The sequence below is a fragment of the Haplochromis burtoni genome, unplaced genomic scaffold (genome assembly GCF_018398535.1).
Source record: "Haplochromis burtoni strain Fernald_Lab_line unplaced genomic scaffold, NCSU_Asbu1 Contig_20, whole genome shotgun sequence".
NCBI lineage: Eukaryota > Metazoa > Chordata > Actinopteri > Cichliformes > Cichlidae > Haplochromis > Haplochromis burtoni.
In genome coordinates, this window is record NW_024582381.1 from 800502 (window position 1) to 828222 (window position 27721).

At 38.9% G+C, this 27721-nt stretch overlaps 1 protein-coding gene across 6 annotated transcripts in view; it reads left to right on the forward strand.

The window, feature by feature from the left end:
• LOC102305041 (collagen alpha-3(VI) chain) overlaps nucleotides 1–27721 on the forward strand; it is a 46202-nt gene that overhangs the window by 6918 nt on the left and 11563 nt on the right. For 3 of the 6 annotated variants that reach the window (XM_042218567.1, XM_042218568.1, XM_042218570.1), the window contains exons 1-42: nucleotides 1787–1986; nucleotides 3696–4292; nucleotides 6093–6686; nucleotides 7513–8136; nucleotides 8236–8823; nucleotides 10014–10595; nucleotides 11174–11767; nucleotides 11849–12451; nucleotides 12717–13310; nucleotides 13409–13990; nucleotides 14107–14703; nucleotides 14880–15467; nucleotides 15684–16283; nucleotides 18149–18760; nucleotides 18958–19578; nucleotides 19743–20333; nucleotides 20468–21079; nucleotides 21204–21538; nucleotides 22253–22331; nucleotides 22431–22576; nucleotides 22661–22753; nucleotides 22844–22897; nucleotides 23031–23102; nucleotides 23208–23234; nucleotides 23334–23378; nucleotides 23489–23542; nucleotides 23626–23688; nucleotides 23965–24030; nucleotides 24211–24264; nucleotides 24369–24404; nucleotides 24488–24550; nucleotides 24717–24779; nucleotides 24862–24924; nucleotides 25225–25287; nucleotides 25457–25507; nucleotides 25673–25708; nucleotides 25828–25890; nucleotides 26199–26261; nucleotides 26768–26800; nucleotides 26924–26960; nucleotides 27082–27093; nucleotides 27210–27703. In XM_042218567.1, the coding sequence (XP_042074501.1) occupies nucleotides 1827–1986; nucleotides 3696–4292; nucleotides 6093–6686; nucleotides 7513–8136; nucleotides 8236–8823; nucleotides 10014–10595; nucleotides 11174–11767; nucleotides 11849–12451; nucleotides 12717–13310; nucleotides 13409–13990; nucleotides 14107–14703; nucleotides 14880–15467; nucleotides 15684–16283; nucleotides 18149–18760; nucleotides 18958–19578; nucleotides 19743–20333; nucleotides 20468–21079; nucleotides 21204–21538; nucleotides 22253–22331; nucleotides 22431–22576; nucleotides 22661–22753; nucleotides 22844–22897; nucleotides 23031–23102; nucleotides 23208–23234; nucleotides 23334–23378; nucleotides 23489–23542; nucleotides 23626–23688; nucleotides 23965–24030; nucleotides 24211–24264; nucleotides 24369–24404; nucleotides 24488–24550; nucleotides 24717–24779; nucleotides 24862–24924; nucleotides 25225–25287; nucleotides 25457–25507; nucleotides 25673–25708; nucleotides 25828–25890; nucleotides 26199–26261; nucleotides 26768–26800; nucleotides 26924–26960; nucleotides 27082–27093; nucleotides 27210–27703 (11904 nt within the window). In that variant the 5' untranslated portion in view covers nucleotides 1787–1826. Of the gene's footprint in view, nucleotides 1–863; nucleotides 979–1786; nucleotides 1987–3695; nucleotides 4293–6092; nucleotides 6687–7512; nucleotides 8137–8235; nucleotides 8824–10013; nucleotides 10596–11173; nucleotides 11768–11848; nucleotides 12452–12716; nucleotides 13311–13408; nucleotides 13991–14106; nucleotides 14704–14879; nucleotides 15468–15683; nucleotides 16284–18148; nucleotides 18761–18957; nucleotides 19579–19742; nucleotides 20334–20467; nucleotides 21080–21203; nucleotides 21539–22252; nucleotides 22332–22430; nucleotides 22577–22660; nucleotides 22754–22843; nucleotides 22898–23030; nucleotides 23103–23207; nucleotides 23235–23333; nucleotides 23379–23488; nucleotides 23543–23625; nucleotides 23689–23964; nucleotides 24031–24210; nucleotides 24265–24368; nucleotides 24405–24487; nucleotides 24551–24716; nucleotides 24780–24861; nucleotides 24925–25224; nucleotides 25288–25456; nucleotides 25508–25672; nucleotides 25709–25827; nucleotides 25891–26198; nucleotides 26262–26767; nucleotides 26801–26923; nucleotides 26961–27081; nucleotides 27094–27209; nucleotides 27704–27721 lie in introns of those variants that run through there. The other 3 variants (XM_042218569.1, XM_042218572.1, XM_042218571.1) reach the window with 3 other exon arrangements.

The following is a 27721-nucleotide window of genomic DNA, read 5'->3' on the forward strand; positions in this document are numbered from 1 at the left end:
GTGTGTGTGTGTGTGTGTGTGTGTGTGTGTGTGTGTGTGTGTTTTGCCTGTACCTGTAGATCTGTCTTTTCAGGCTCTTGATGGGTTGAGACCTTTCTTTGCGCTTAGGTCTCATAAGGTCCTAAGTGAACCATGTGTGACCTCTCTTTCATTTCCTGTGATGTTACCGCTCATCATAATGAAGGAAAATCTAACTAAGTAGAAAAAAAAGCACATCCTCTGTGAAACCGGACTTTCCAGTCTAATACCGCTTTTAAGGGCACATTATTTTTGTGAGCTGGAAAACTGAGTCCCTGCCAGGCAGAGTTAATTACTAAGGCACACTGGATGGTAGTTTTCACAGGTGGTTTTGATCATCATCCCTCTCCACTCCGGCACATGCTGTAGCTCCTTCACTTACTGTGGAAATAGGTTGTCATGAATGTACATTAGTACACGCAAAAATGTACGCACAGTACAATGAAAATAACTCATCGCAGTGTTATTCCCTTGGAAAGATAGCTTTGGAATGGGGAAATTAAAGAGGCAACATGACCACATTTTAGGCTACATTCAGCTAGTACAATGGGTGCATCTCCCACACACAGCATTCCACACACCAAAATTGGAACACAGATATTTTGAACCAGCTATTAGTGCAATTAATTGAACACTAAAGCATATTATTTGTCAACATTCTAGAAAAGCACCACCAGAGGTCCAGTTCAGGTACATGAATTTGCTGAGTTGAAGCCTAGCTAACAGTCACTGCCTAGAGTCACCTGTGCCCACTGACCATGTGTCAAAACCTCTTTTATGGTTATGGTTAATAAACTTTATATTCATGCTTTATAGCTCATATTTCGCTAATTCTGGTTTCACAGGTGCCCTCTTAGTTTCTTCTGAAGATGAGGAGTCATCATTTGCTACCGCTACGTGCTCTTCTGGTCGTCCTGCTTGCAGGACTTCTTCCTAAACTCGATGCCCAGGAAGATGAAGGTAAGTTTAACTAATTTAATCTCATTGCAGTCAGCAGCAGCACTCATTTTACAGATGATAGAACCGGGTCTCAATAAGCAAGTGTTTAAATATCAAATGCAAGCAAAGGGATTATAAAACTGTATTTGCATTTCTTACTTTTACATGTATTATGCTTTCAAGACTGAATGCAAACAGTTAACCTCAAAATGGGACATAAAACTTAGAATATAAAACCTCAAGAGATACTATAGTAGAGTAAGTCTGATACATTTGACGCATTAAACATACATAAACAGACTGATGCTATCAAACTGAAGTACATTTATATTGTGCACTTTGTTAGTATCTTTTCACTGGTCTTTACTTTTGTCCTCCCAACACTCCCTTTGGAAGATTGTGCACAAGGTTTGGCAGCTGATATGTACTTTCTAGTGGATTCATCATGGAGTATGGGTCAAGAGAACTTTGAGCATGTCAGACACTTTCTGTACACCTTGATACAATCTCTGCACCAGGTCGGAGGAGAAAGGTTTAAATTTGCCCTTGTACAGTACAATAGCAAGCCTCACACTGAGTTCCAGCTCAACAGCTACAAAACTGCACAGGGAGTCCTGGCACACATCAAGGCTATGTCTTACCGTGGTGGGGGCACGCGGACTGGCTTGGGTTTGGATTTTCTGATACATACACATTTGACTGCTGCTTCGGGCAGCCGTGCTGCTGACGGAGTCGCCCAGGTGGTGGTGGTGCTAACAGACGGCCGCTCGCAGGATGATGTTGCCGAGCCAGCTCAAGTGCTGCGGATGGCAGGCGTGGAGATGTTTGCAGTTGGAGTTCAGGATGCAGTGGACTGGGAGCTCAGGGAGATGGCTAGCCAACCTCAAAGCACTCACGTTTTCAGTGTAGACACTTTCCCAGCCTTACAGAGTATAATTCAAGATTTAGTTGTGGGACTTTGTGATGCAGTGACCCAGTCAGGGGGGTTTCCTGTGGCAAATGAGGCCCCTGTGGCTGGAGGAGGGACAGGTAATGAAATGGGACCAGCGTCACTACCATACTAATGTCTACATGTGCAGAAAGAAGCTGCTGCACATGCGGCTGTGACTGGACCTTTTTATAATTAACATAACGATTTTTTTAACCACAGTAACCTTCCACTGTTCACCTGCAACATTAACACCACTTTATTGATTTGTCTTTCAACATGTAATATACCTCTAATGCTTCAAAGATCACAGTACGATTTGCATGTGTTCACTTTACTGCATTAGGTGTTGTACCTGGTACTTTTGCAAAAGGTAGGTCTCTGATGGAGGCTGAAATGGCTTCTGTTATAATTCAACACGCCATTTTCAGAAGATCAGATCTTCCCTAGTGTCCTCTTCTAAAACCTTTGGAAGATAACAAGGTCTCTGGGACACTTTAAAAGCTTTTAAAGCCCCCGAAAATCAAACTGTGAGCTTTTAACAATAGCTAACCATGCACCACTGCTTATGTGTCCTGCACATGTGTGTTTGTCTTTTTTCAATCACAATGTCTATCTGTGTAAAATATGTGCAATATTCTGTTTTTGAAACAGTGATGAACCTGTCTGGAGACATCCTTGACCTGTAGAAGCACTTTGAGAATGTTTTTATCTTTAAATAGCCTAATCTATTTGCTGTCGTAATTTAATGACATAAGAAAGAAAGTGCACTTTATTGGTCCCCGTGGGGAAAATCCCTCTCTGCATTTAACCCATTCACTCAGTGAAGCAGTGGGCAGCCTTTGGGCGCCCGGGGAGCAGTGTGTAGGGACGGTACCTTGCTCAGGGGTACCTCAGGGTATCTTTTCAGGGGAATCGAACCCCCGACCTTCCGATCATGGGGCCACCACTCTACCTACTGAGCTATTCCTGCCCAAAGAAAGGCGAACGGTAGTGAAGAATGGTAATTTAAGATATTCAAATATCCAAAGGGTACATGTTCATTTCAAATGAAGCATTGCCATTATATGTGGTTTTGCTCTTTTTAAACAAAATCATACGTCTCAATGACTGCAAATATGCAGGCACCAAGGATGGTTCACAGGGTCATGACTGGTCACGTCATCTGAGGTCTGTAACAAGAGTCTGCATGGAGTGGTTGAACTCAGCGGAGCTCATACAAATGGGCATATTACATTATTTTTTAAATATTAAATATCATAAAAGATTATATCTATTTATATATTTAATCATTTGTTTTCCTCTAGAATGGAAATTCTTAATGCATTATGCCCATCTGCAGATTTTCTTTTAGTTCTTTATGTTCCTAGATGCTCCAGATTTTAAATAGCAGATCATGTTCTGTCACAATTTATTCCCATAGAAAACTGTGAGATACATCCAACTCTAAGACCTAACATTGTCTCAAAACATATAGAAAAATGTATTTTTGTTCAGAAGACATGTAGATAAGCAAAAGTTTAAACACTGTGACTTTTCTGTACATAAATTCTAGTGTTACTGTAATTAGAATTGAATTCAAGTAAAAAAAAAAAAAATCTATGGAGCAAAGTAATCGACAAATTACAGGACTTTAGGAAATCTCCTTGGTTCAGCCAACATGCAGTATGATGTTTTGCAGTGTTGTTGATTTATTCACTGAATGACACAGCTAGCACGAGTTCTTTGATTTATGTCTCTGTCTCAGATTCACTTATTTAACGCTTTCACAAGTTCCATTTTGTTTTGTTTTCTCTCTCTCTCCTTAAAGCACAAGACACAGCTGACCTAGTACTGTTAATTGATGGATCACAGAACATTGGAGCAGCAAACTTCCCCTATGTGCGTGAATTGGTTTTGAGAATCATTGAGCGCCTTGATGTGGGCAGGGACACTGTTCGGGTGGCCTTGGTCCTGTACAACAGCAGCCCAGAGATAAAGTTCTATCTAAATAGCTTTTACAGCAAATCATCACTCCTGGATGCTGTGAAAGCCCTCACCTACACAGGGGGCGATGAATCTAACCTGGGGGCTGCCTTGGAGGAAGTGGCCGAGAGCCTTTTAAGTGAAACATCTGGGGGCAGGGCTGACGAGGGTGTGCCCCAGATGTTGGTGGTTATCACTGCTGGGCCATCCACTGATGATACTGGTGCTGGTGACCGAGCTCTTAAGAGGGCCAGTGTTATCACATTCGGCGTGGCGATTGGTGACACTGCCACTGCAGATCTGGAAACAATTGCTACAGATATAAGTTTTGTCCAGTCAGCCTCTGATGTCAGAGAAGTTGCAAACATTGGTGACCAACTGCTTCCACTCATTAACGGGGTGATCCAGCGCACTATTATAGTTCAGAATGAGTTCACAGAAGGTATGTAACTTCTCAGTAAACCCTGGCGGGGCATTACGGTTGTGGAAGGGGACTTCATAATTCAATTGATATGTTATAGTGCACATAGTTTCTATATCCCTAATTTTAAGTTTATAACAGAAGTGGTAACACTTAGAAGTCTTATTACCATTTTAAAAATATTTGAAATTTGACTCCATTCTATTAACCCTCTCAAGGCAGACGTTGCCGATTTGCAACAGTTAAAAACTAACAACCTGATTACCCCACATACATATTTTATGAGGTTTTTTTTTACTCAGAAGTACCACTGCAGGACTTGGTTGTGCATTAGCAACAAAAAACTTAATTTGAGCCTGAGAGGGTTAACTTACATAAATGTTTGATGAAGATAAAGATGTCATTAGTACCAGACAGCCTAATAAGAAAAAGATATTTGTATGTAGGTCTGGTGCTTGTGTTTCCATAAAAGTTGGAATATGATGTCAATAAGAAGAAATCATTATAAAAACAGCATATCAAATGTTGAAACTGAGAACATTTTTGGAATTGATTGTATATATGTTTAGCTTGTCTTGTAGGTCAGTTTTTGTGAATTCAAGATTGGTAAATAATTTTATCTGCTCAGCAGTGGCCTTTTCTGTAATTGTTTTATTTCATAATGTTTTCAATTGAGTACAGGTCTGGACTGCAGGAAGGCCAGTTTAGCATCTAAGTTCTTTTACTACAAAGCTATGTTGCTGGAAAATATGTTCTCATTAAAAAGATTCAATGTAAGAGGCAACAATGTATGGGCAAATAGTAAGATTTTAATGTGTTTAAAACTTTTCACAAGTCTTATCAGCAGTTATTTTTCACTACAAAGGTAATCCACTGTTCCATTGTGATTTTGGCCCTCAACCTTTTTACACAAAATGTCTTTGGATTCTCAGAATATTTTAATATGTAATATTTAATACCTGTAGATTTTGAAATCCAAATTTTATTGTTTATTATTTCTTCAATTTTGTGTTCAGAAATTGTATTCTCAAATTGTGGAAGTGTTTATCACTGAGCAGTGAATGTCTCTAACTCTCTGGGATGCTATTTTATAATCATTTGATGCAACTTCTATTCCCAGAGTGATTCTGGAAAAAAGAAAATCAAAATGATAATGTATTTTTCAATAAACAAATTTCTCAGTTTCAGTATCTGATAGGTTGTAATCATTGTAATTAAATGCAGAATTTAAGCTTTTAGCAGATAATCGAATTCCTTTTTAAATTACTTTTTACAAAGAGTTACAGCTTTTTTTTTTTTAGGTAACTAGGATGTATGTTGCTCAAAATGTGGTTTATTAGACAATATATATTTTTAACAATGGCATAAGATCATCTTAGTTAAATCAGTTAACAGAAAGAGCTTTGTGCATTTGTATTATTTATGCAGTTTAAATTGATTTTTAAAATCTGATAGTATTAGCGTATTTAACTTATTTTCAAAGGAGCATGCACACTAGCTGTACTTTGTAAAAATATAAAAATATATGGGTTTCAGGAAATAAAATAAATCACTTTATCACTTGATCTATAGCTGTTACAACATTTCTAACATTTTGTAATTGATGTCTATTAGAAGGCATCTGAATTTTTCCTACTTTTTTCCATGTCAGTAATACTTTACCCTCATGCCAAATAATTTAATGCAAATACAAAATATACATTTATTAACAGAATATATTTTCAGAGTTTTGTCAGCCAAAAACTTAGTCTTATAGACCGATTATTATAGCATCTAATATTCCCTCCTAACTGTAATGTTCTTTGTTGTTTCTTTTTCCAGTTATTCAGTCAAAAACAGTTGGAAATCGAGACATCATTTTCCTTATTGATGGTACAATGGGACCAGCAAACATTAACAATGTGCGGAATTTCATCAGAGAGTTTGTGGAAAGCATGCCAATTGGTCCAGATCAAGTTCAAGTGGGTATTGCACAGTTTTCTGCTTCCCCGAGAGTTGAGATGGATCTCAACACCCATGGGACCAAGGAGAAAATCATTTCTGCTTTGAGTACTATCAAACCAAGATCAGCACAGGTAGTCAACATCGGAGCAGCCTTGAACTTTGTCCGGGAAAGAATGTTGCAGCCAGAGAAGGGCAGCCGTATTCAGCAGGGTGTACCCCAGCTTGTAATGTTGTTAAGCAGCAAAAGATCCAGTGACAGCGTGGAAGAACCTGCAAGTGCCCTGAGGGAACTAGGTGTGTTGACCTTGGCTGCAGGCGCAAAGGCAGCTGATGAGCAGCAGCTGAAGCAGATTGCCATTAGTGACGATGCTGTGTTCTACGACAAGGATATACGACCACTGATTAGAACCAAGAAAGAGAAAATGATAAGTGCTCTTTCTACTTTAGCTGGAGGAGTACCCACCACAACAGGTAATGCTACATCTATATAGGTTGTTGAGCCCCTAAGTGCTTGAAATGAAGGCAACAGGACACCCTTTGGTTTGTGAAGAAATTTTGATCTCACCCAAGGGTCTTTTTCAGGTCAAAAAACTGTGGCGAGCCCGAGGTATTTAACCCATGGTGGGGTTATCCCCTTGGAATTGTTACTGATAGTCGTTAACCCACTCTACAATCATGTGAGCCACCGTGTCGATCAAAGAGTTGGTTCTTAATGTCACAGGGGAAAGTCCAGTCCAGTTTAAGAAATCAAAAACAAGTCTGGTTGCTTTCATTTCAAGTGGTCAGTAATGATTTGTCTTTCAGTGAAATTCAGGATAATTAGAAAGGGAAACCTAGGACTAAAATGAACTTTTGATAAATGTGATAGATAAGGAAAACTTTGAATAAATATGTGGAAAAACAACTAAAGCAAAAGTTTCCATTCAAAATTGAAAACTAGGACAATTCTGTGATTTGTGTGGAGTATAAACACAAGAGCCAGTTTCATGCCAGCTGAAAAATATAAATTGATCCTGAGTAAGTAGTTGTGTTAGTGACATTTTTAGTGTTTAGTTGGCATTTTTTTTCTACTTTGGTACTACGTCTTTGTGGTTTGAAATATTCTTCACAGTTATATTTGTAAATAATTGTTAAAAAAATACAAATTGAAGTAATAAATATTGGGCACTTTACATGTTAAATTCTTCATTTGCACAGAGAGAAATGTTGCAACAGTCAATGCGTCACTATTACTGAAAGCACATGTTCATGGCATTACACAGAGAGTAATTAATACATTTTTTGTGCTTTTCTTCAGTGACGGAGGAAACCATAGTGGAGACCACAAAAATGGTCAGAGACATTGTCTTTCTTGTGGATGGCTCAAACTATGTTGGAAGCAGTAATTTGCCCTACGTGAGAGACTTTATGATCAATACGATCAACCAACTTGATGTAGGTCCTGACAGGGTCCAGGTTGGTCTCCTGCAGTTTGCTGACCGTCCAAAAATAGAATTTTACCTGAACAACTACAGGACCAGGGAAGAGGTTGTAGAAAAAATCTCTCAACTCAGGCTGACCGGAGGCTCAGCTGTGAATACAGGAGCTGCCATGAATTATGCCCTGGACAACATGTTTCACTCATCAAGGGGGTCACGCAGAAGGCAGGGAGTCCAGCAGGTGTTGGTTCTGATCACAGGTGGTTCACCCCAAGATCAGGTTAAATCTGTGGCTGACAGGTTGGCTCTGGCTGGTGTTTTGACTTTCACCGTCAGTTCTGGACAAGCAGATGAGGCCCTACTCCAGAGTGTTGCCTTTGTTCCAACTTTGGCTTTCCATGCAAGAAGCTTCTCTGGTTTACCAGGCCTTGCTGAACAAATCATGCCAGAGTTGGTAACAGTGGTTGGCGATACCGACGTGGCAGTATTCCAAGAGGAAACTGGTTAGTTTGGAATTTCTGTTTTCTTTGTCTAATAAAAATATGATCAACTGCATATCTGGCAAAACATAAATAAATGTGTATTGTATTTTTTTCCTTCAGTTGTTGGAGCTGAAAGAGATGTTGCTTTCCTCATTGATGGCACAGATCGAGTTCAAGCAGATTTTGCCTACATAAAGGATTTTATCATTAAAGTAATCGAACCACTTGACATTGGAGATGACAAGGTACGAGTTTCAGTGGTTCAACACAGTGAAAGGCCAACTCTAAGTTTTTACCTTAACACTTATAAAACCAAAGATGAAGTGATAAGAGCTGTCCAAGGACTCAGAGTGACTGGTGGACGTAGTTTAAACACAGGATCTGCTCTGAGATTCATGAAAGACACCATCCTGTCTGGCACTTATGGTGGTCGTGCTGCACAAAATGTCCCTCAGTTTCTGATTGTTTTGACTGGAGGCCGATCTACGGATAATGTAAGGGAACCCGCTGGAGCACTGAAGACAGATGGAGTTGTACCGTTTGGTGTTGGTGTCAAGGACGCAGACCCAAAGCAGATTGAGGCCATCTCGCACAACCCTTCTTTTGCCTTCAACGTTAAGGAATTCAGTGAGCTCAGCACCATACCGCAAAGACTGAATAATTATGTGAGCCTACCAAGGGAAGAGTTAGAGGTCGTCCTACAGCAAGGTAAGATTTTTTTTTTTCGGGTGTCCGGAACTCACAAAATCTGCAATTTTTGGTGCTTTTTATCTCATCTAACTTATGTTAACCCCATTTTAATCTTAATTAGATTCTTATTGTTGTCTTAACACAAGGTGATGCTGTAAAAATAAATATCGTGTTCCTATTTGATGGCACTGATAAGACTGGAAATGGATTGACAGACATTAAACACTTTGTTAAAAACATAGCAGAGAACCTTTATATCAGTGAGAACCAAGATAGACTGTCTGTGGTTCAGTTTGCAGATAACACTCAGGTCAGCTTTTATCTAAATTCTCACAAGACAAAGAATTACAATTTAAATGCGATAGACATTTTAAGGCACAAATGAGGGACATGCCATAATATTGGTGCAGCTCTTCAGTTTGTGATGCATAGTGTCTTTACTTCCTCCATGGGTAGCAGAAGACTAAAAAGGAATCATCCAGATTTTAATTAAGTGGCAAACTGTCCACTGATAATGCGAGAAGGCCAGCTTTTCCTCTTAAAGAACATTACATTTTACATAACATTTTGGAGTGAGAGATGCCAAAATATCAGAGTTGGAAATGATTGCGCTCAAACCTAGTTTCACATATAAGGTTTCTGAATTACCCTCAGTCCAGTCACAACTTATTATTTCACTGAACAGACACAAAGACACTCAAGACAAAGCTGTCATGTCAGTGTATAAGCTAATATTATTTCATCAGGACAAGTTTTACTCCTTCGCACAGTTGCATTTTCTCATAAAACTAACATATCCCTAAACTCGAATGATTGATAAGATTTTATTTGGTGATTTTGGTAATTATTCACCCCATTATTTAAGCCATTTCTATTGTGTAAAATTCATGATTGTTCTCACTAAAAAGCCTATTCTAGCTGAAAAAGAAATAAATTTTGGTGTGTTTTTTGGTTTTATCTTTTCTTTCCAAGTGTCCATTTCACTTACTACTTTGAAGTCACTTGGAAGATCAGTCATTCAATTGTCTTATACATCTTTTTTTGGTAAAAAGATGTTTTTCTTCCCACTTTTCAGAGCAATAGCTCACATCTTTACAGCTCAGTTTTTTCACTGAGCTTGACTTGCTCATGCTAATAAATATGCATGACTGTTAGAACATCTCAAATGCGTAATTCGCAAATCTTCTATCCATCCTTGTATCATCTAGTTGACACACGGAGGGACATAGTGTTTCTCCTTGATGGGTCAGATGACTCCAGAAATGGTCTCCCAGCTATTCGAGAGTTCGTCAGAAGAATGGTTGAAGAGTTGGACGTTGGCGAAGATAAGGTTCGAGTGGGCGTTATACTGTATAGTGATGATGCCTCAATTTACTTCAACCTAATAACTCACAGATCCAAAAAAGCTATTATCTATGCTGTAAGAAGTCTTCGACATAAAGGAGGGAAATCTCGCAATACTGGAGCTGCTTTACAGTTTGTGCAAGACCATGTTTTCACAACTTCATCTGGGAGTAGACACCTGGAGGGAGTTCCTCAGATTCTTTTTTTGCTCACTGGGGGAAAATCCAAAGATGATGTTTCCAGAGCTGCATTTGGACTAAAGCAAATTGGTGTTATGTCTTTTGCAATTGGAATGAAAAATGCTGGACAAGAGGAACTTCAAAAAATTGCCTTCTCCTCCAGATATGTTTTCAACTTGCCTTTCTTTGCTGAAATTTTGTCCATTCAGCCAGATTTAGTAGCATTTGTCCAGACAGAAATATCAGCTAAGCCTGCTACTGTTGTAGGTAAGAAACAAATGTAATATATAATTTAAATTTAAACTGACTCGCTGTTTCTGTTCTTGCTCATTTGGTCTTTCTTAATTTCAAATGTGATGAAACTGAATTATTTTCTGAAGAATGTCATTGATTCAGTTTCACATTTGTTAAATTCTCTTCACTGGCCAGACATATCTTACGTGTTACTTGCTTCTTGGTTGGCTGCCATCCTTTTTTTTTCTTGTACTCCAGAGAGCTTTTCTTTCTTTTCTTAAGCTCTCCCTTGAGCCAGTGATAATCACATCATTGACTGAAAATATGTTCTTTTGAACAAAAGAACTTGTTTGGCTTTAATCTATCTTTCATGCGTGAAAGATGAATATGCTACTTAGCTTGTAATTTCTCAATATTTTTCTTTGTTAGTCAGTTTTCCTACAAATTGTTGCATCTAACACATCGTTTAAAACAATAATTCTTTGAATTTCATTACCAGTTTTAGTATATTTGCCAACAACATAATGGCTAATTATTGCACTACAGTACATTTTGGCTTATGTTTATGTTTGACTGCTAAACGAGGTTTTCATATTCTTTCTCTGAATTAGAATCTCCTCAAAGAGACATAGTATTCCTTTTGGATGGATCGGATAATACACAAAGTGACTTCCCAGCAATAAGGAGTTTTGTGGAACAAATGGTAGAAACACTCACAGTTGATGAGAACAGAGATCGTATTTCTGTGGTTCAGTATAGCGGAGATCCACAGACACATTTCAATTTGAACACCTACATGGCAAAACAAGATGTTCTCGGTGCAATCCAACGTTTGAACCATAAAGGAGGCATATCCCTCAACACTGGGGTAGCTCTTGACTATGTAAGAAAAAATGCTTTTGCCGAGTCCTCAGGTAGTCGGCATCAACAAGGTGTCCCTCAGATATTGATTCTGCTGAGCGATGGAAGATCTCAAGATGATGTTGCAAGTGCTGCTGCTGCTCTAAAACAGGAAAAAATTGTTCCAGTCTGTGTGGGTACCAGTAATGCAAACATACTTGAGCTCCAAATGATTGCACATGACCCTTCCTATGCCTTCTCCATAACTCAATTTGATGATATTGAGAGAATGAATGATCAACTTGTGTCACTTCTAAAAAGGGTTCCTCGGCAGCAGCCAAGACAAAAATCACAAAGCCCTTTAGGTAAGGCTTTTTATTGATGTTTTCATGGTCTATCTGTCTTATAATGCTTAACTCTAACTTAGCATCATCATTTCTGTCAAGCTCCTGCAGGTCAAAATGAACCCATTCAACGTGATATTGTGTTTTTACTGGATTCCTCTGATAAAATGCAGAAAACCTTCAATGTTGTTCTTGGCTTTGTTGGAAGAATCATGGAGACACTCAGTGTGGACAAAAACAAAGATCGTGTTTCAGTAGTGCAGTACAGCAGAGAACCTTCTGTTGATTTTCTCCTAAATACATACAACACAAAGCAAGATGTTGCTGACAGTTTGCGAAGGTTGAGGCATAAAGGAGGTGAACCCCTCAATACTGGTGCAGCCCTGCAGTATGTCAAGGATAATGTTTTAACAGCTTCCTCTGGAAGTAGGCACCAGCAAGGTGTCCCCCAGATTTTGATTCTTTTAATTGGTGGACGTTCCAGTGATGATGTCAGAAATGCTGCTGAAAACTTGAATGAAATGGGTGTAACAACTTTTGTGGTTGGAATAGATCATGCAGACACCCTTGAGATTCAGTCTATTGCACAAAAATCAGACCGTGCTTTCCATGCAGCAGATATCAATAATCTATCAGATATTGAACAACTAATCATTTCTACCATGAAGGAGATTAAAAACCCTGCCATCAAACCACCATCGCACGGTAAGGTTTTAATGGTTAGCTCTTACACTGGGCGCGCGACTTAATGGATTGTCAGATTGTTGCAGACATGAAATCCCTTATTTTCGGTGAACGATAGATGATGAACTCCTTCACATTCAAATCTTTTGCTTGACAGAATCCTTTGCTTGATTAGTTGTAATTGAAGCACAAGCTGTGTATGCAGGATAAATGCATATTTACAAGAACAATTTTATTTTTCAATGTCATCATCAACCAGTTTGTTCAAATTCCTCTTTGATTACAGATCCCAACGGAAGAGACATTGTTTTTTTGCTTGATGGTTCTGATGATTCTCAGCAAAAATTCCCAGATATTATTGACTTTGTAAAGAGGATAACAAAGCATCTAAACGTTGATATAAACAAAGATCGCATGGCTGTGGTCCAGTACAGTGACACTGCAGAGATTAATTTTAACTTGAGTCGTTATTCAACAAAGAATGATATTCTTAAAGCAGTAAATGGTCTGAGACACAAAGGGGGTTATCCTCACAACATTGGAGCTGCTCTCCAGTACTTGAAGGAACATGTATATACCCCTATGTCTGGTAGTAGACGTCAGGAGGGAATTCCACAGATACTCATACTACTGATTGGTGGACGATCTGCAGATGACATAAGAACCCCAGCCAGAATGATGAAGCAAATTGGTGCCATTTCAGTTGTAATTGGGACATCTGATGCTGACACTCTAGAGCTACAGACAATAGCTCATGAACCCAAGTACGCACTCCCAGTTGCTGAATATGGGCAACTTCCTAGTGTTCAGGAAGATGTGTTGGCATTGATAAGAGAGGCTTTGCACAGTGTAGAACAAATTGCTCCCACAGCAGGTCTCGGTAAGAATCAATGTTTTCATTATCTAGTAAAGAAGAGAGATTGGAGGATTTTCAGAAACCGTCATTGTCACATTCTGTTTACATTTTTTTTTTTGCAGATTCTAAGAAAAATGATGTAGTGTTTCTCATTGATGGATCATATGACTCACTGAATGGTTTTGAAGAAATACGAAGCTTTATTGAAAAAACTGTGGAAAGTTTAAATTTGGGCAATGATAGAGACCAAGTGGCTGTTGTTCAGTACAGTCGTGATGCCACTGTTAATTTTTACTTGAATTCTTATTCTTCCAAGAATGATGTGCTCAATTCCATAAGAACAATGAGACATAAATTTGGAAGACCACTGAACATTGGAAAAGCACTGGAGTTTGTCAGAGACAACGTCTTTTCTGCTTCAGTTGGAGGCAGACGTGCAGACTTGGTCCCTCAATATCTGTATGTTTTTAGTGGTGGAAGATCTGGAGATGATGTCAGAGGACCAGCACAATCACTCAAAGACAATGGCATCAAAACCTTTAGTATTGGAACGGAGAATGCTGATACTTTGGAAATGCAGACTATCTCCTATACACCAGCACATTATTTTTATGTCACAAACTATAATAATCTACAAAGCTTAGATCCATCAGTGGAAGCCATGTTGAGGGGCACTAAAGAAACAACTGAATTTTCAACTATTGGTAAGAGTAACAACAATTTATAATAGCTTCCTTCTGGACATGATTGCATATTATGATTATTGTTTAGGTTATATGTAAGAGGTAAATTTTGTAAAATATTTCATAACCCATTTCAGATACATCTGTGACAGCAGAAGCAGGATTCCAGAGTGCTGATATTGTTTTTCTTCTTGATGGATCTGATGATATGCAACCAAGTGAACAACAAGCTTTGGAATTTGTCAGAGAGTTTGTCAAGCAAATAGAAATTGGGCCAAGAAAAGCACAAGTTGCTTTAATCCAGTACAGCACAGAGCCCACAACTGAGTTTCTTCTAAACAAATACTTAATGAAAGATGATATTATTAATCATTTGGACAACATGAAACTGAAAGGAGGGTCCACTGTGAACATTGGTGTAGCCCTTGATTATGTGAAAAATAATGTCTTCACTGCTTCATCTGGAAGCAGAGCACTGCATGCAGTCCCACAGATACTGATACTCTTCAGTGGAAGAAATTCAAATGATGAAATCTTAGGTCCATTAGAAAGGCTCCGAAATGTGGGAATTGTTCTTTTTGGCATTGGTGTGAATAATGCTGATAGGTTTGAGATGGAACAATTAGCTCCTACAGCAATGTATTTTATAAAGAATACTTCTGACTTTCCTCATGTGAGAGAGCAGTTGCTGTCTGTCATATCCTCTCTCAAAAGTACTATCACACCTCATGTGGGTAAGTGAAAATAACATTTGATGATATGAAGTTTGATTAAACAAATATCTCATTTAATATTATTTAAATACAAACCTTGTAAACCTCATGTTGAAGTGTCTTCAACAGTAATTTGATGACTGTTGAATTGGTTAGAAACAACATTTACACATTTACATGATTTTGAATTTTTTTAGGTTCAAGCTCCAGCATAAAACGAGATATTGTATTTCTCATTGATGGATCTGATGATGTCAGGATGAGTTTCAGTGCCATACGTGAATTTGTTGCCAGAATGGTTGCGAGCTTTGACCTGGACCAAAGAAAAGATAAAGTTGCAGTTGTGCAGTATAGCAACAATGCTGAACTTAACTTTAATCTGGATACTTACGAAACAAAAGCTGATGTCCTAAAGCACATTACAAGTCTTAAACCCAAAGGTGGAAGGCCACAGTATATTGGGGCAGGACTGCAATTTGTGAAGGATAATGTCTTTGTTCCAAATGCTGGAAATCGACAACATGAAGGAGTCAAACAAATACTTATTGTATTGGCTGGTGGAAGATCAAGAGATTCTCCAAGAGGACCAGCAAGTATGCTTAAAACAGCAGGTGTCACTACATTTGCAATTGGATCAAGAATGTCCAATTCAGCTGAGATGGAAATGATTTCATCAAACCCAAATTTCAAATACTCAGTCCCCGACTTTGTAAATCTGCCACGAATTCAGGAAAGTTTGAACAGTCACTTTACTAAAATGGCAGTTGAAGGGGAAACAATGGGAGGTAAGAATTTAAATGATTTGTCAAATTTAATACGTTAATTTTAATATGTACATTTTATTCAAGTGAATTAGAGGTGAGTAAAAATTAATCAGCAACTGTATTTCTAATTAAAGAAGAAAAAAAAGAAAACAATGAGTGTGAGTTGAATAAATGGCTTTATGTTGAAGAACATTTGACAAGCTAAGATAAACATGTTGAAAACTTTATATCCCTTAGTGGTCAGACAGCCAGCAGGAAGGGATGTGGTGTTTTTGCTGGATGGATCTGATGCTACTAGAAGTGGATTCCCAGCTATGAGAGACTTTGTCCAAAAACAAGTAGACACACTCAGTGTGGATGATGGCAAAGACCGTGTGTCGGTTGTTCAGTACAGCAGCGATCCAGCCGTCCAGTTCTATCTGAACACGTACACCACAAAAAGAGAGGTCCTTGACAGTGTCAGAGGTTTGAGGCACAAAGGCGGACGACCCCTCAACACTGGAGCAGCTCTCCGGTACTTGAGGATAACTGTCTTCACGGCCTCTGCCGGAAGCAGGCGGCCATCAGGAGTTCCGCAGGTCCTAATATTGATCACTGGTGGAAGATCATTTGACAGTATTGATGAACCAGCCTCTGCTCTCAAACAGCTGGGTGTCTTGACCATTGCAATTGGAACCCGAGGCTCTGACCCCAGAGAACTTCAGACCATAACTGGCGAGCCCAGTTATGCCTATCTGTGTCTGAACTTCACTGACCTACCCAAAGTGCAACAGCAACTTCAGTCCTCTCTGGAAGCTGCAGTTATTGAATTCACCCCAGAATTACCAACCGTAATTGGTACGTTGTCAGACACATCCTATTGCTGGCTCCAAAAGTTACTAATTTCAGCTACAGTGAGGAAAAGCAAATAAATGAATGTGATTTTCTGGTGCATTTCAAACCAGTTGGAAGCATGCTTTGGTCTTTCTTAAATAGAAGTTTGCCAGGCTATTGTCTTTAAGACTTTGAGAACATAGTATGATCGTTTGAACTTCTGTGAGAACACAGAACTTTCCATCATCTGCTTTAAGCTACGATATTTAATTTTTTGTCAATCACTCTTTTGAACTTCTTATTGTTGAAGTTCATTTTAAATTGTCTTTTGAGGCTGCAGTTTTCATTATTATCCCCCAGCCACCAACCTTATATAGTTTGTTATCCATTAAACCAACGATTCTTTCACTGCTATTTTCATCAAATAATCTCACGTCTTTTACATCTGTAGAATTTGTCACTTTTTGAACTACTATAGTTAAAAGCATTTAATAATATAAATCATTATACATGAAATGAATCAATTTGTCACATGCCATGTGCCAACATGCAGAGTAGTTGCCTAAATTCTAGCCCCACTCATTTCTTTTATCTCATAATGCCATTAAAAGTGTTATAAATGATTAATAATGCATATGAATTCTAACTGATTACAATGCTGAGGCTCCACCGATGAAGACAGTTTGCAATCAAAAGTGATTGAGTCCCTGGTATAACTCACAGACACACACATACTTAAATGCAGGTAACATGTAAGCTCTAGAAAACATGTTGCTATCTATACAAAGTTATCTATACTGTAGAGATCTCTGGATAACCAGGATATCTTACTGTTAACCAATGATCCTTAAAACTAAGTCAACTCCAGTTTTCTTTTCACCACTGTAGCCAGGCTGACAATTAGTCAGAGCTCTGTTGAGCTCTTACTTCTTTGAGACTGTTCAATAAAGTCCTGCAATTAAACTTAAATAGGATCTCTGTGAATATACCCACAAACATGTTTAACAGATCATTTTCATAACTTGAAAGTCAAATATAAATTTAATTTCAAAGACTTATGTACAAATTTTGCAAACAACATAAATATATACATAACTATTTACATTAAAATGCAGGCAATGTCTCAGGCATTTTTTGTGCAGTGATTTACAAACCAATAATGTATTACAATAGATGCCACAAGACAGATCAGACGTTCTTGTCTAGTCATTTTTGACCAGGATACGTCCTTTAATGTGCATATTCAGCACATTAAATTTATTGCAGCAATTGTGCAATAAATGAATAAACAAAAATAAAAACATCAAGTCTCGGAGTGATGCTGACAAACTAGTTATTGAATTTATTACTCCTAGGCTGGACTATTGTAATTAATTAGTGTTGCGCTGTCCTAAAAACTTCCTGGATCAGGTGACCTTGAATCCTCCGTTAGTTACGCTGCAACAGCTTTAGGCTGCTGGGTGACGTAAAATTATGTTGTTGTTTTGTTTTTTTAAATATAGAGCTCTCAAGAATGTTTGATTATCAGAAGAACATTTTAAAAGGGCCTTCTTTTCATTCATTTGGGGTCATACCTAAAGTCTAATTTTTTTGAGTTTCTCATTTGGAGAACCGGTGTTGAAATGTAAAATGTTCATAATTTGATTTAATTTGGGGTTTTATGAAACTTTCTAGCTGAAAGTTTTGAAAAACTTGGAAATGAGTAAGATAGATTAAGAGATATACAACTTTTTTTTGTCAAAAACAGGAAAAAAGTGACTTATTTCTTCGAATATGCACCAGAATCTTCATGATAAAAAAAGATGTAGGCTCAATTTACCACCAATACGACTATTTTATTGTCATACATTGATGAAACTGAGCCTAATATCAACTTCTGTCTTTTCCAGCTGCATCACAGGGCCCCAAGAAGGATGTCGTGTTCCTCGTTGATGGATCTGATGGCGTTGGAAGGGAATTTCCAATCATCCAGGAGTTTATCCGCAGGGTCGTCGAGAGTCTCAATGTGGGCGAAAATAAAATCCGTGTTGGTGTGGTCCAGTATGGTGACACTGCTCGGGCTAATATGTATTTAAACACACATACAACCAAAGAAGGTGTTTTGAATGGCATCAAGGGAATGAGGAAGCAAGGTGGAACACAACGTAACCTGGGTCAGGCCTTACAGTTTCTTAATCAGGATATTCTGACAGCAGCACGGGGTAGCAGAAAGCAGGATGGTGTTCCACAATTTGTTATTGTTGTGTCTAGTGGGCCTTCTACAGATGATGTCCGTCGTGCAGCTTCTTCTCTTAAACAATCTAGAGTTCTTCCATTCAGCATTGGGACCAGGGATGTGAACCCCACAGAGCTGAGGGTGGTGTCGTATATCTCCAATTACGCCCACGTAATAGATGACCTTCCTGGCCTGTACACAGTTCAAGAAGAATTAATCAACAAACTCACTGAGCTGTCAGATGATGACATCAGCAGGTTGCGTCCAGAGTTCCCAACTTATGAAGGTAAATTGAATTTAATAAAATCTACAGGTTAACACAGTCCTCAATTTATATTATTACTGTGTTACTACTATATTAAAGCTAGAATTATACCCCAAATCATACTGTATGTTATATATATTTATCTGTGTACACTATTAGGAACTCTCCATTCAGGGTTAGTAATCAGACTGTGTTATTTTGCTTCTATTCCTTTCAAGCACCAGTACCATCTGTACCCACAGGAGGAGAAAAAAGGGATGTTGTATTTCTCATTGATGGCACAACAGCAGTGCGTAGTGAATTCCCTTCCATCCGTGATATGATAGGAAGAGTTGTGGAGAAGCTGGATGTAGGACTGGATAAGGTCCGAGTTTCAGTGGTTCAGTACAGCGATGATCCAAAGATAGAATTTCTATTGAATGCACACTCAACAAAAAATGAAGTGCTCCAGGCCGTGTCGAGACTTCGAAACAAAGGTGGAAATAATCTAAACACAGGACGTGCTCTCGAGTTTGTCGCCAGAAGAGTCTACCAGAGATCAGGCGGAAGCCGTCTTGAGGAACGTGTGCCTCAATTCCTCATTCTAGTTACGGCTGGCAAATCTACTGATGATGTATCCAGCTCAGCCAATGAACTCAAGAAAAGCCTGATAGCACCTCTGGCCATTGGTACAAGAAATGCAGACCAAGATGAACTGAGACAGATTTCCATGAAGCCAGAGCTTGTGTATACAGTTGACAGCTTGAGAGATTTTTCAAAGGTGGAAAAACAGCTTATTGATTCAGTCAAGAAAATATCCACCGATGATATCACTGAAATTTATACTCGTGTCCCAGAAGGTAAGAAATAGTGTGTAATCATTCTGTATATTTAAGACTCCAATTAAGTTCAACTGAAAGTGCTAAAGGCAGTTACTGATTGTCTACATCATTTGCTTTTTATAATTTACCTTCACTGTTATGGAGGCATTTCTTTCCTTATGTTGTGTTTTTTTTTTTTTCAGTCATTCTAGATCTCGGGAAAAAGGACATTATTTTCCTAATTGATGGCTCAGATAATACAGATTCTGAAGGGATTGCTCACATCCGTGACTTCATCCTCAAAATTGTTGAACAACTTGATGTGCAGCCCGATAAAATTCGTGTCGCTCTTGTCCAGTATGCAGACAAAGTTAAAACTGAATTTTCGCTCAATTCACACAACAACAAGGCAGCTGTTCTCTCTGCTATCAGAAGACTCCGTCAGATGGGTGGACGATCGTCAGACCTGGCTGATGCTATTGATCACGTTCTGCGCTTTGAGTTAAACTCTTTTGCTGGTGCTCGACCAACTGAGGCCTCCCAGCATCTTGTGGTTCTCACAGGTGGACGTTCACCCCAAGATGTTTCCCTCTATGGACCTTTGCTCAAGACCTCCCGAGTTAACTGTATTGGTATTGGTGCTGATCGTGCTGACACAAGGCAACTGATGAGTATTTCCAAGAGCTCCGCTGATGTCATTCAGGTTTCTAAGTTCTCAAACCTGCCAACAATAAAGGACAAGTTTATTAACAGGTTGAATGTTGTTGAGGATACATCAGGATATGACACTCCAAGTAAGTAACACTAAAATGTACTCATTTTACAGGGCCTAGAATGATTAGGACGTGTTGTGGATTTGGACTAAAAACCAAGGTAAATATTTTCAATATAAACATATCTTAACATATCTGTATTTCCCTTCTTGTAGCACCAGGCCTGCCTCCATCTAAAAAGGCTGATATAGTGTTTTTGGTGGATGGCTCCATTAATGTGGGCCGTGAGGACTTCAAAGAAATCATGATTTTTATCAACAACTTAATTGATCTGTTCTTCACTGAGAGAGATAACCTACAGATTGGCTTGGCACATTATGCTGAAGATGTCAATGATGGCTTTTACCTCAACACATACAGTAACAGGGATGAGATGCTAAATGCTCTTGGTCAAATAGAGTACAAAGGTGGACGCAGACTGAACACCGGTGCAGCCCTTCGCACTATTCAAGATGTTTACTTTTCTAAACAAAGGGGCAGTAGGGCTGATGAGGGCACTCCTCAAATTCTTATAACTGTCACTGGAGGAAACTCAGCTGATGACAGTAAATCAGCAGTGCTTGGCTTGAAGAATAAAGGTGTAAGAGTCTTTGCAGTGGGAGTGGGCAACATTCAGAATGAGTTGGAAAACCTGGCAAGTGAACCTTCCATGGTGGCTCGAGCAAGTACCGTTCAGGAACTCTCAGAGCTCAATGAACAAATCCTGGAAACTCTGGATGATGAAGTAAAAGGGAAGCTGTGTGTCGGTGCGAAAGAACTTGCTAAAAGTAAGAGAAGTAATATTATGTGTTTCTTGCTTGTCGATGATACATTAAATTAAATGATTAAAGGTTGTCACATGATTTGGGGTGACCAAAAGTGTCTAAGGTAAAATAATATTATGTTTTACAGCCTCCAATATAGAAGTGTTGGTCGGATTTGATGTGTCTGCCCAGAATATTTTCAGTTCTCAGACCAACCTCCAGAGCAAGATGGAGGCTATTTTGCAGAGGATTTCCAAAATGGCATCCATTAGCTGCTCCGATGGGCAGATTCCATCTGTACAAGTGGGCATGCTGGCCATGGATTCTGCTTCTGAGCCGGTCCAGCTGGACTTCACAACAAATCCAGATGAGTTATTTGAGGCTTTCAGAGCCTTGCGGAGTCGTGGCCCCTTTGTTCTCAATGGCAAGACCATATCAGCTTACACCAACAGATTCAAAGTCAGACAGGATGACACTGTCAAGGTTAGTTACTCAAATATACTAAAGTAGAAATGGCCCAAGCAGTTTACATGCGTCGGTGTCAGGGCTATTCTAGGAATATTTCAATATCTGCTAAAATAATGTATATCTCAAGTTGATGTTGAAAATGTCATGTATTTTCACAAGAGTCATAAAATTTCTCTTGTGCATTTGCTTCAACTGGTGCACTTCTTAGTTAACATTTCATTCATGTATTAATAATCTGACTTGATTGGCTTAGCAACTTAGTGTAATTATTGAGCTGAGTTAGTTTGACCTATAGACATTGCTGACAAAACTAAAAAAAACGCAAAACAAGCAAAAAAACAAAGAAACCCCAAAACAAAACAAAAAAACACAAACAAACCAAAAGCTTTTTTTAGGTTGTTGGTTTTTACCTGGGACACCATATACCATCAGAATAGCTTTAGTATGCCATGACCTTGAATCTTTCCTGGAGCTAAAGTAAAAATTTCCACTTGAAATCAGCCAGATCCCCTCATTGTTGGGGTCAGTTGTTTAGGTTTGTCCTTGAATTAGTCACTGCCAGTGTATATTAATTGTATTTTTTTAATATTAAAGAATACGATCAAGGCTAAAAAACCTTTTTGCCAAACTGTAGAGTTTAAACTTTAGAGTTTATACAGTGAAAAGACTATTGGAAACTTGAAAATTAAGAAAGTATAAAACTTGTATTTTTGCTATTTTCCCCTGAAGGTTGTTATTCATCTGACTGATGGTATTGATGCTCCATATGATGAAATGAAAAGGCGAGTTGAGGAGCTTCGGCTGTCAGGTAAAAAGATGATGAAACATAAAGTGCACTCAGGTATTATCTATTCTGAAATCGCAAAGGTAATTGGTGAACTTAAATATGTTGCGTTTTGGAAAACAGGAGTGAACAGTTTCATTCTGGTTGGGTTGGAGGGGGTACCCAAATTGGAAGAGGCGTCGCTATTAGAATTTGGTCGTGGCTTCAGGTACACAAGACCCTTAAGACTGAATATCATGGACTTGGACTATGAGCTTCTGGAAGAACTGGTGGGTACTGATGATTAATAAATAAAAACTATGCCTTTCATTTATGACACCCATAAACTGAAAATGCTTTCTTTTACTGCACAGGACAACATTGCAGAAAGAGAGATCTGTGGAGTGCCATGCAAATGTACTGGCAACAGAGGAGACAGAGGAGGAGTTGGACAGCCTGGATCTAAGGTATCTTATCCTAAAAAATACCCCTCAGTTATACTTGGAGATTTTGTTTTTAATTACAAAGCTTATATATGTTTTGTTTTTGTCTGTCAGGGTGGTCCAGGATTGTCAGGAAGTCAAGGACATCCTGGAGATGAAGGTGGACCTGTAAGTTTGAATGTTTTGTTTATGGTTGTTGTTCTATTATCTTCTTCATTTATCACCTCTCTGTGTCCTTTCTTAAGATTCTGTTCTTTGGTATTTTGTCAGTGAATTTTGTTGTCATGTTCTGTTAATACAGGGGGAACGGGGTCCTCCTGGTGTGAATGGAACCCAGGGTTTCCAAGGATGTCCTGGCCAGAGAGGTATCAAGGTAAGCCCTTTAATATTAACCCTGCCATTCAAGTTGTGTGGTTTAATTGTTATATATTGTTTTATTCGTGAATACAATAATCTAACACTCTTTATTTCTATTTAGGGGTCTCGTGGATACTCAGGAGAAAAGGTACGTTTCTTTCTTTCTTTCTTTCTGTCTTTCTTTCTGTCTGTCTTTCTTTCTTACATTCTGACAAAAAAAGGCTAACCCACTGCCCCCTTATTTCAGGGTGAAGCTGGAGAACTTGGTCTTGATGGCATCAATGGAGAAGAGGTGAGTCATGTATTTTGTCTTTTATGCTATGTGTTCCATATATTAACAATTAATCATACAAAATCATATAAAATTATCAGCTTTAAAGGCTGTGTTTGATTTGGTTTTAGGGCAAAAGTGGTGTGGCTGGGCCCCCTGGCGAAAGAGGAAACCCTGGCAGAAGAGTGAGTGACTAGATGCATCTGGGTTTTTTTTTTTTCTTAATACTGAATATGGTTAATGCTGAGAAATTCTTTTGCTTTTTTAGGGTCCCAAAGGTGCCAAAGGACAAACAGGAGACATAGGACAACAGGGAATCAGAGGAAACCCTGTAAGAAGCTGATTATTATGGCATAGTTTTTGACTGATTTTATGTGCATCACTTTTATTTTGCATGCATACATAGTATGTGAGAAAGGAATGTGTAAGAAGAGAGTGTTACTAATGCTACATGTGAAGCTGCACATACTTACTTTCTAATGAATACAGTTCTTGTGATAAAGGCAATGTTTAAATATGGTTATGTCGTTTGGTTTTTTTAAGACAAATTTGTATTTATTGGTGTTTGGATGTAGCAGCGACTGAAAGAGTGATTTCTGTTTAATAGGGAACAACTGGACAAGATAACAACCAGGCAGGACCCAAAGGAGACCCTGGTGATGCTGGACCAGCGGTAATACCCCCCTGAGCTAATTATAGTGCTGCTGAAATAAATCCTGCATCTCTGTACTCGATTTAATTTTTGAGGCTTAATATCGCTTGTATATTGTTCGTTTGTTTTGTTGTTTTATTTATTTTTTGGATATCTCTCAGCATGAATTTAATTCACTGGGATGTTTGTCCTGTATGACAGGGAGAGCCTGGTCAGGATGGAAGGAGGGGAGGCCCTGGTGAACCTGGAAGAAGGGTAAACACTTTCACTGTCTTTTCTGATCACTTACTTGCCAAAGATTATGTTAATGAAGGTTTTTTTTATTTTATTTATTTTTTAATTAACTCATTCCTCATTAGGGACCCAATGGTAGAAGAGGTTCACTTGGACCAGCTGTAAGTGCCTTTTTCATTGTTAAAATAGAGTTTAATACCTGCCCTCGTAATGACAGTAACATCTTTCTGCATTATCATTAAAGGGAAATGTTGGAGGCCCTGGAGCGCCTGGTGTGCAGGGAGAGTCTGGTATTGATGGACCAAGGGTAAGTTTGTCATCTTCTCACCCTATTTTGGTGCATAGGGTGCATATCTGTCTGTCTGTCTGTCTGTCTGTCTGTCTGTCTGTCTGTCTGTCTCATGAACTGGTACTGCAGCTCTAATATGCAAGTAAGTCGTGCATCACTGATGGCGGATTTGTCTTTTTCCAAGGGTCCGCCTGGACCAAATAGTGCACCAGGAGCAAGAGGAGAAGATGGAAATCCTGGACCTAGAGTGAGTGAATACAGTAGGTCAAATTTTCTATGTTGATTGCATTCAAAATCTAATTTTAATGTTCTAATTTCTTCTTGTCTAGGGTCCTGGAGGTACCCCAGGTCCTAGTGGAGAAAAAGGTAGAAGAGGACCTCTTGGTCGCAAGGTACTGAATGGAACTAAATTTGGAGTGGCTCATGTTCTTTCATAACAAGTTTGATTTAATCATAAACACACTGGCTTAAGCCAAGCTCTATCACATTACTGGACATACATGTGGAGTCTATTTGAGTGAACCAGAAAGCACTGTAAGAAAACATTAAGGATCTCCTTGCAAAACAAGCACATGTTATTAGTTAAATCTATAGTAAACCGATCATATTAAAGATATATAGTCACACTTTATTCATCACTTTGACATTTACCTTACATCTAAAGGTATTTCATTATCTTCATATCTTTGTAGGGAGAGCCAGGAGAACCAGGACCTAAAGGTGATGTTGGACCACCTGGCCCCTTTGGAGAGCCTGTAAGAGCAAATCATCTTATTTTATTGCAATGTTACTGAATGTAAATTTTCTGAATATTGAGCAAGAAATTATTGTTTAATTGGGGGGGAAAGGGAAGATGATAGCGTTGCTATTGTTCTCCCTCTGCTACCCCAGTATTTTGAATTAAAATGTGTTTTTCTTTTACAGGGTGAAGATGGTAGAGATGGTTTTGGTGTTCAAGGGCCTAAAGGAAGAAAGGCAAGTGATTTGTGAACTGAACATGCCTAATTAAAGATAACAACCCCTTCTGTAATGTTGAATAGAGCTGTATACAGGGTGATGGCTCTGATGCATCCAAAATAAAAATTATTTTTGCAGTTTTATACAAAGAGTACTTAATGCATATGTGATTCTTCTTTACAGGGAGATGAAGGATTCCCAGGATTCCCAGGTCCCAAGGTAATGCAGAACACTAGCAGTGAACCTTTAAAACAAACTGTTGTGTTTTCCTCAGATGAGTAAGCTTATTATTAGATACTCGTCATTTCCATTTATCCTCTTTTTATCCATCATTTCAGGGAGCAGCTGGAGACCCTGGCACCTCGGGTGGACCTGGATCCAGAGGAAATCGTGGACAGAGGGTAAGTTTTAAGTCCACATTTGAATAAGGTTAATATACACGTCTGCTACAGTTTCATCAGATGCCCCAGCTTTGTTCCAGATCTCAGCTGAGCAGATGTGTTTGCTGTTGTGAAGTAGAGGACAGGTTCTGAAGTTTTGGTTTAAATATATATCATGCATTCTTGGCAGCAAATGACTTGCATGCACATTTTTTTTTATGTTTGAAGATAGCGAAGTACAGGGACTCATGGTCTGTTTTAAAGTACGGACATCTGAACTGCCTTAAATGTGAATTTCTTTCTTTCCCCTAACTGTTAACTATTGCCAGGGAGTCTCTGGGGATATTGGTACACAGGGACAAAAGGGAGAAGTTGGATATCCTGGGCCATATGTAAGCATCAAAAAATCTTTTTTACAACATGCGTGAATTTAATTTGCATGACATTATGTCATCAACAAGTTTATTTCAAGTTCATTTATAACATTGCCTAGATACAGGTGTTTCATGTTTAAATACACAGTTATGGCCAATATCTTTATATTATTTTATAACCTATTAGTGTAAGCTCTTCACCTTATCCCCCCAACTGGTTGCGGCAGATGACTGCCCCCTTCCTGAGCCTGGTTCTCTCTGTGGTTTCTTACTGTTACAAGGGAGTTTTCTTCCCACTGTTGCCAAAGCTCTTGCTTATAGGGGGTCATATGATTGTTGGGGTTTTCTCTGATTTCTTTGTATTATTGTAGGGCTTTTACATTACAATATAAAGCACCTTGAGGCAACTGTTGTTGTGATATGGCGCTATATAAATAAAACTGAATCGAATTATATTGGCTGTAACTCTCACCCCTAGGCTGGATGTTTATTTAGTTGCTGATACCCTGTTTTCTCTCTAACAGGGTATCAAGGGACAAAGAGGACAAGGAGCTGTGGTATTTGATCAGATATTTGTGTGAACTGCATTGAACAGAGCATAATTTTCATAACTTTACTCAGTTCTACGCATCACAACCTTTTTTTAAATAAATGTTTCTGTGGTTTCTTTGTTCCCTCAGCAATGTGACCTTGTCAGAAAGATCAGAGACAATTGTCGTAAGTATAATTTAGTAAATTTCAGCAATGTGATTTAATTTATTTTTGTGAACTATTGATGCCTATGCACTGTGTGCTTCATGAAACATCTTACCATATTCTGTGCAATTTTCTTTACCAGCTTGCTGCTTTGGTAAGTGCAAAATGATTTGCTAATGAAATAATAATTTCTTAGACTTAGACTTTTTGTGTATGTACTGTATCCACAACCACAGTGAGAACAAACATCCTTTATGTTGACATCATTAGGTAAGCAGGAATGCCCACTCTACCCCACTGAGCTGGCTTTTGCCCTCGACATCTCACAAGGCCTTGGCCGTCCAGTCTTCAACAACATGCGTGACACAGTCCTAAACATAGTCAGAAAAATTACAATCGCTGAAAGTAACTGTCCAAGAGGAGCTCGTGTTGCTTTGACCCTGTATAACAACGAAGTCACCACTGAGGTCCGGTTTGCTGATGCCATGAAGAAACGTGCCCTGGAGGAACACATTGAAGGACTTCAGATCCCACAGACAAGAAAGCCCCGCAGCTTGGAAACAGCCATGAACTTTGTGGCCCAGAACACTTTCAAGAGGATACGCAGTGGCTTCCTCATAAGGAAGGTGGCCATCTTCTTTGTAGGTGATCAAGTTGGTCGGCCACAAGCAATTACTCGTGCAGCCCTCCGCCTTCACAACGCTGGAATTGCCACTTTGCTGCTGGTCAGACAGGAGGACAGAGCACTCTCCAGAGCGGTGCAGGTAACATAACAACATACA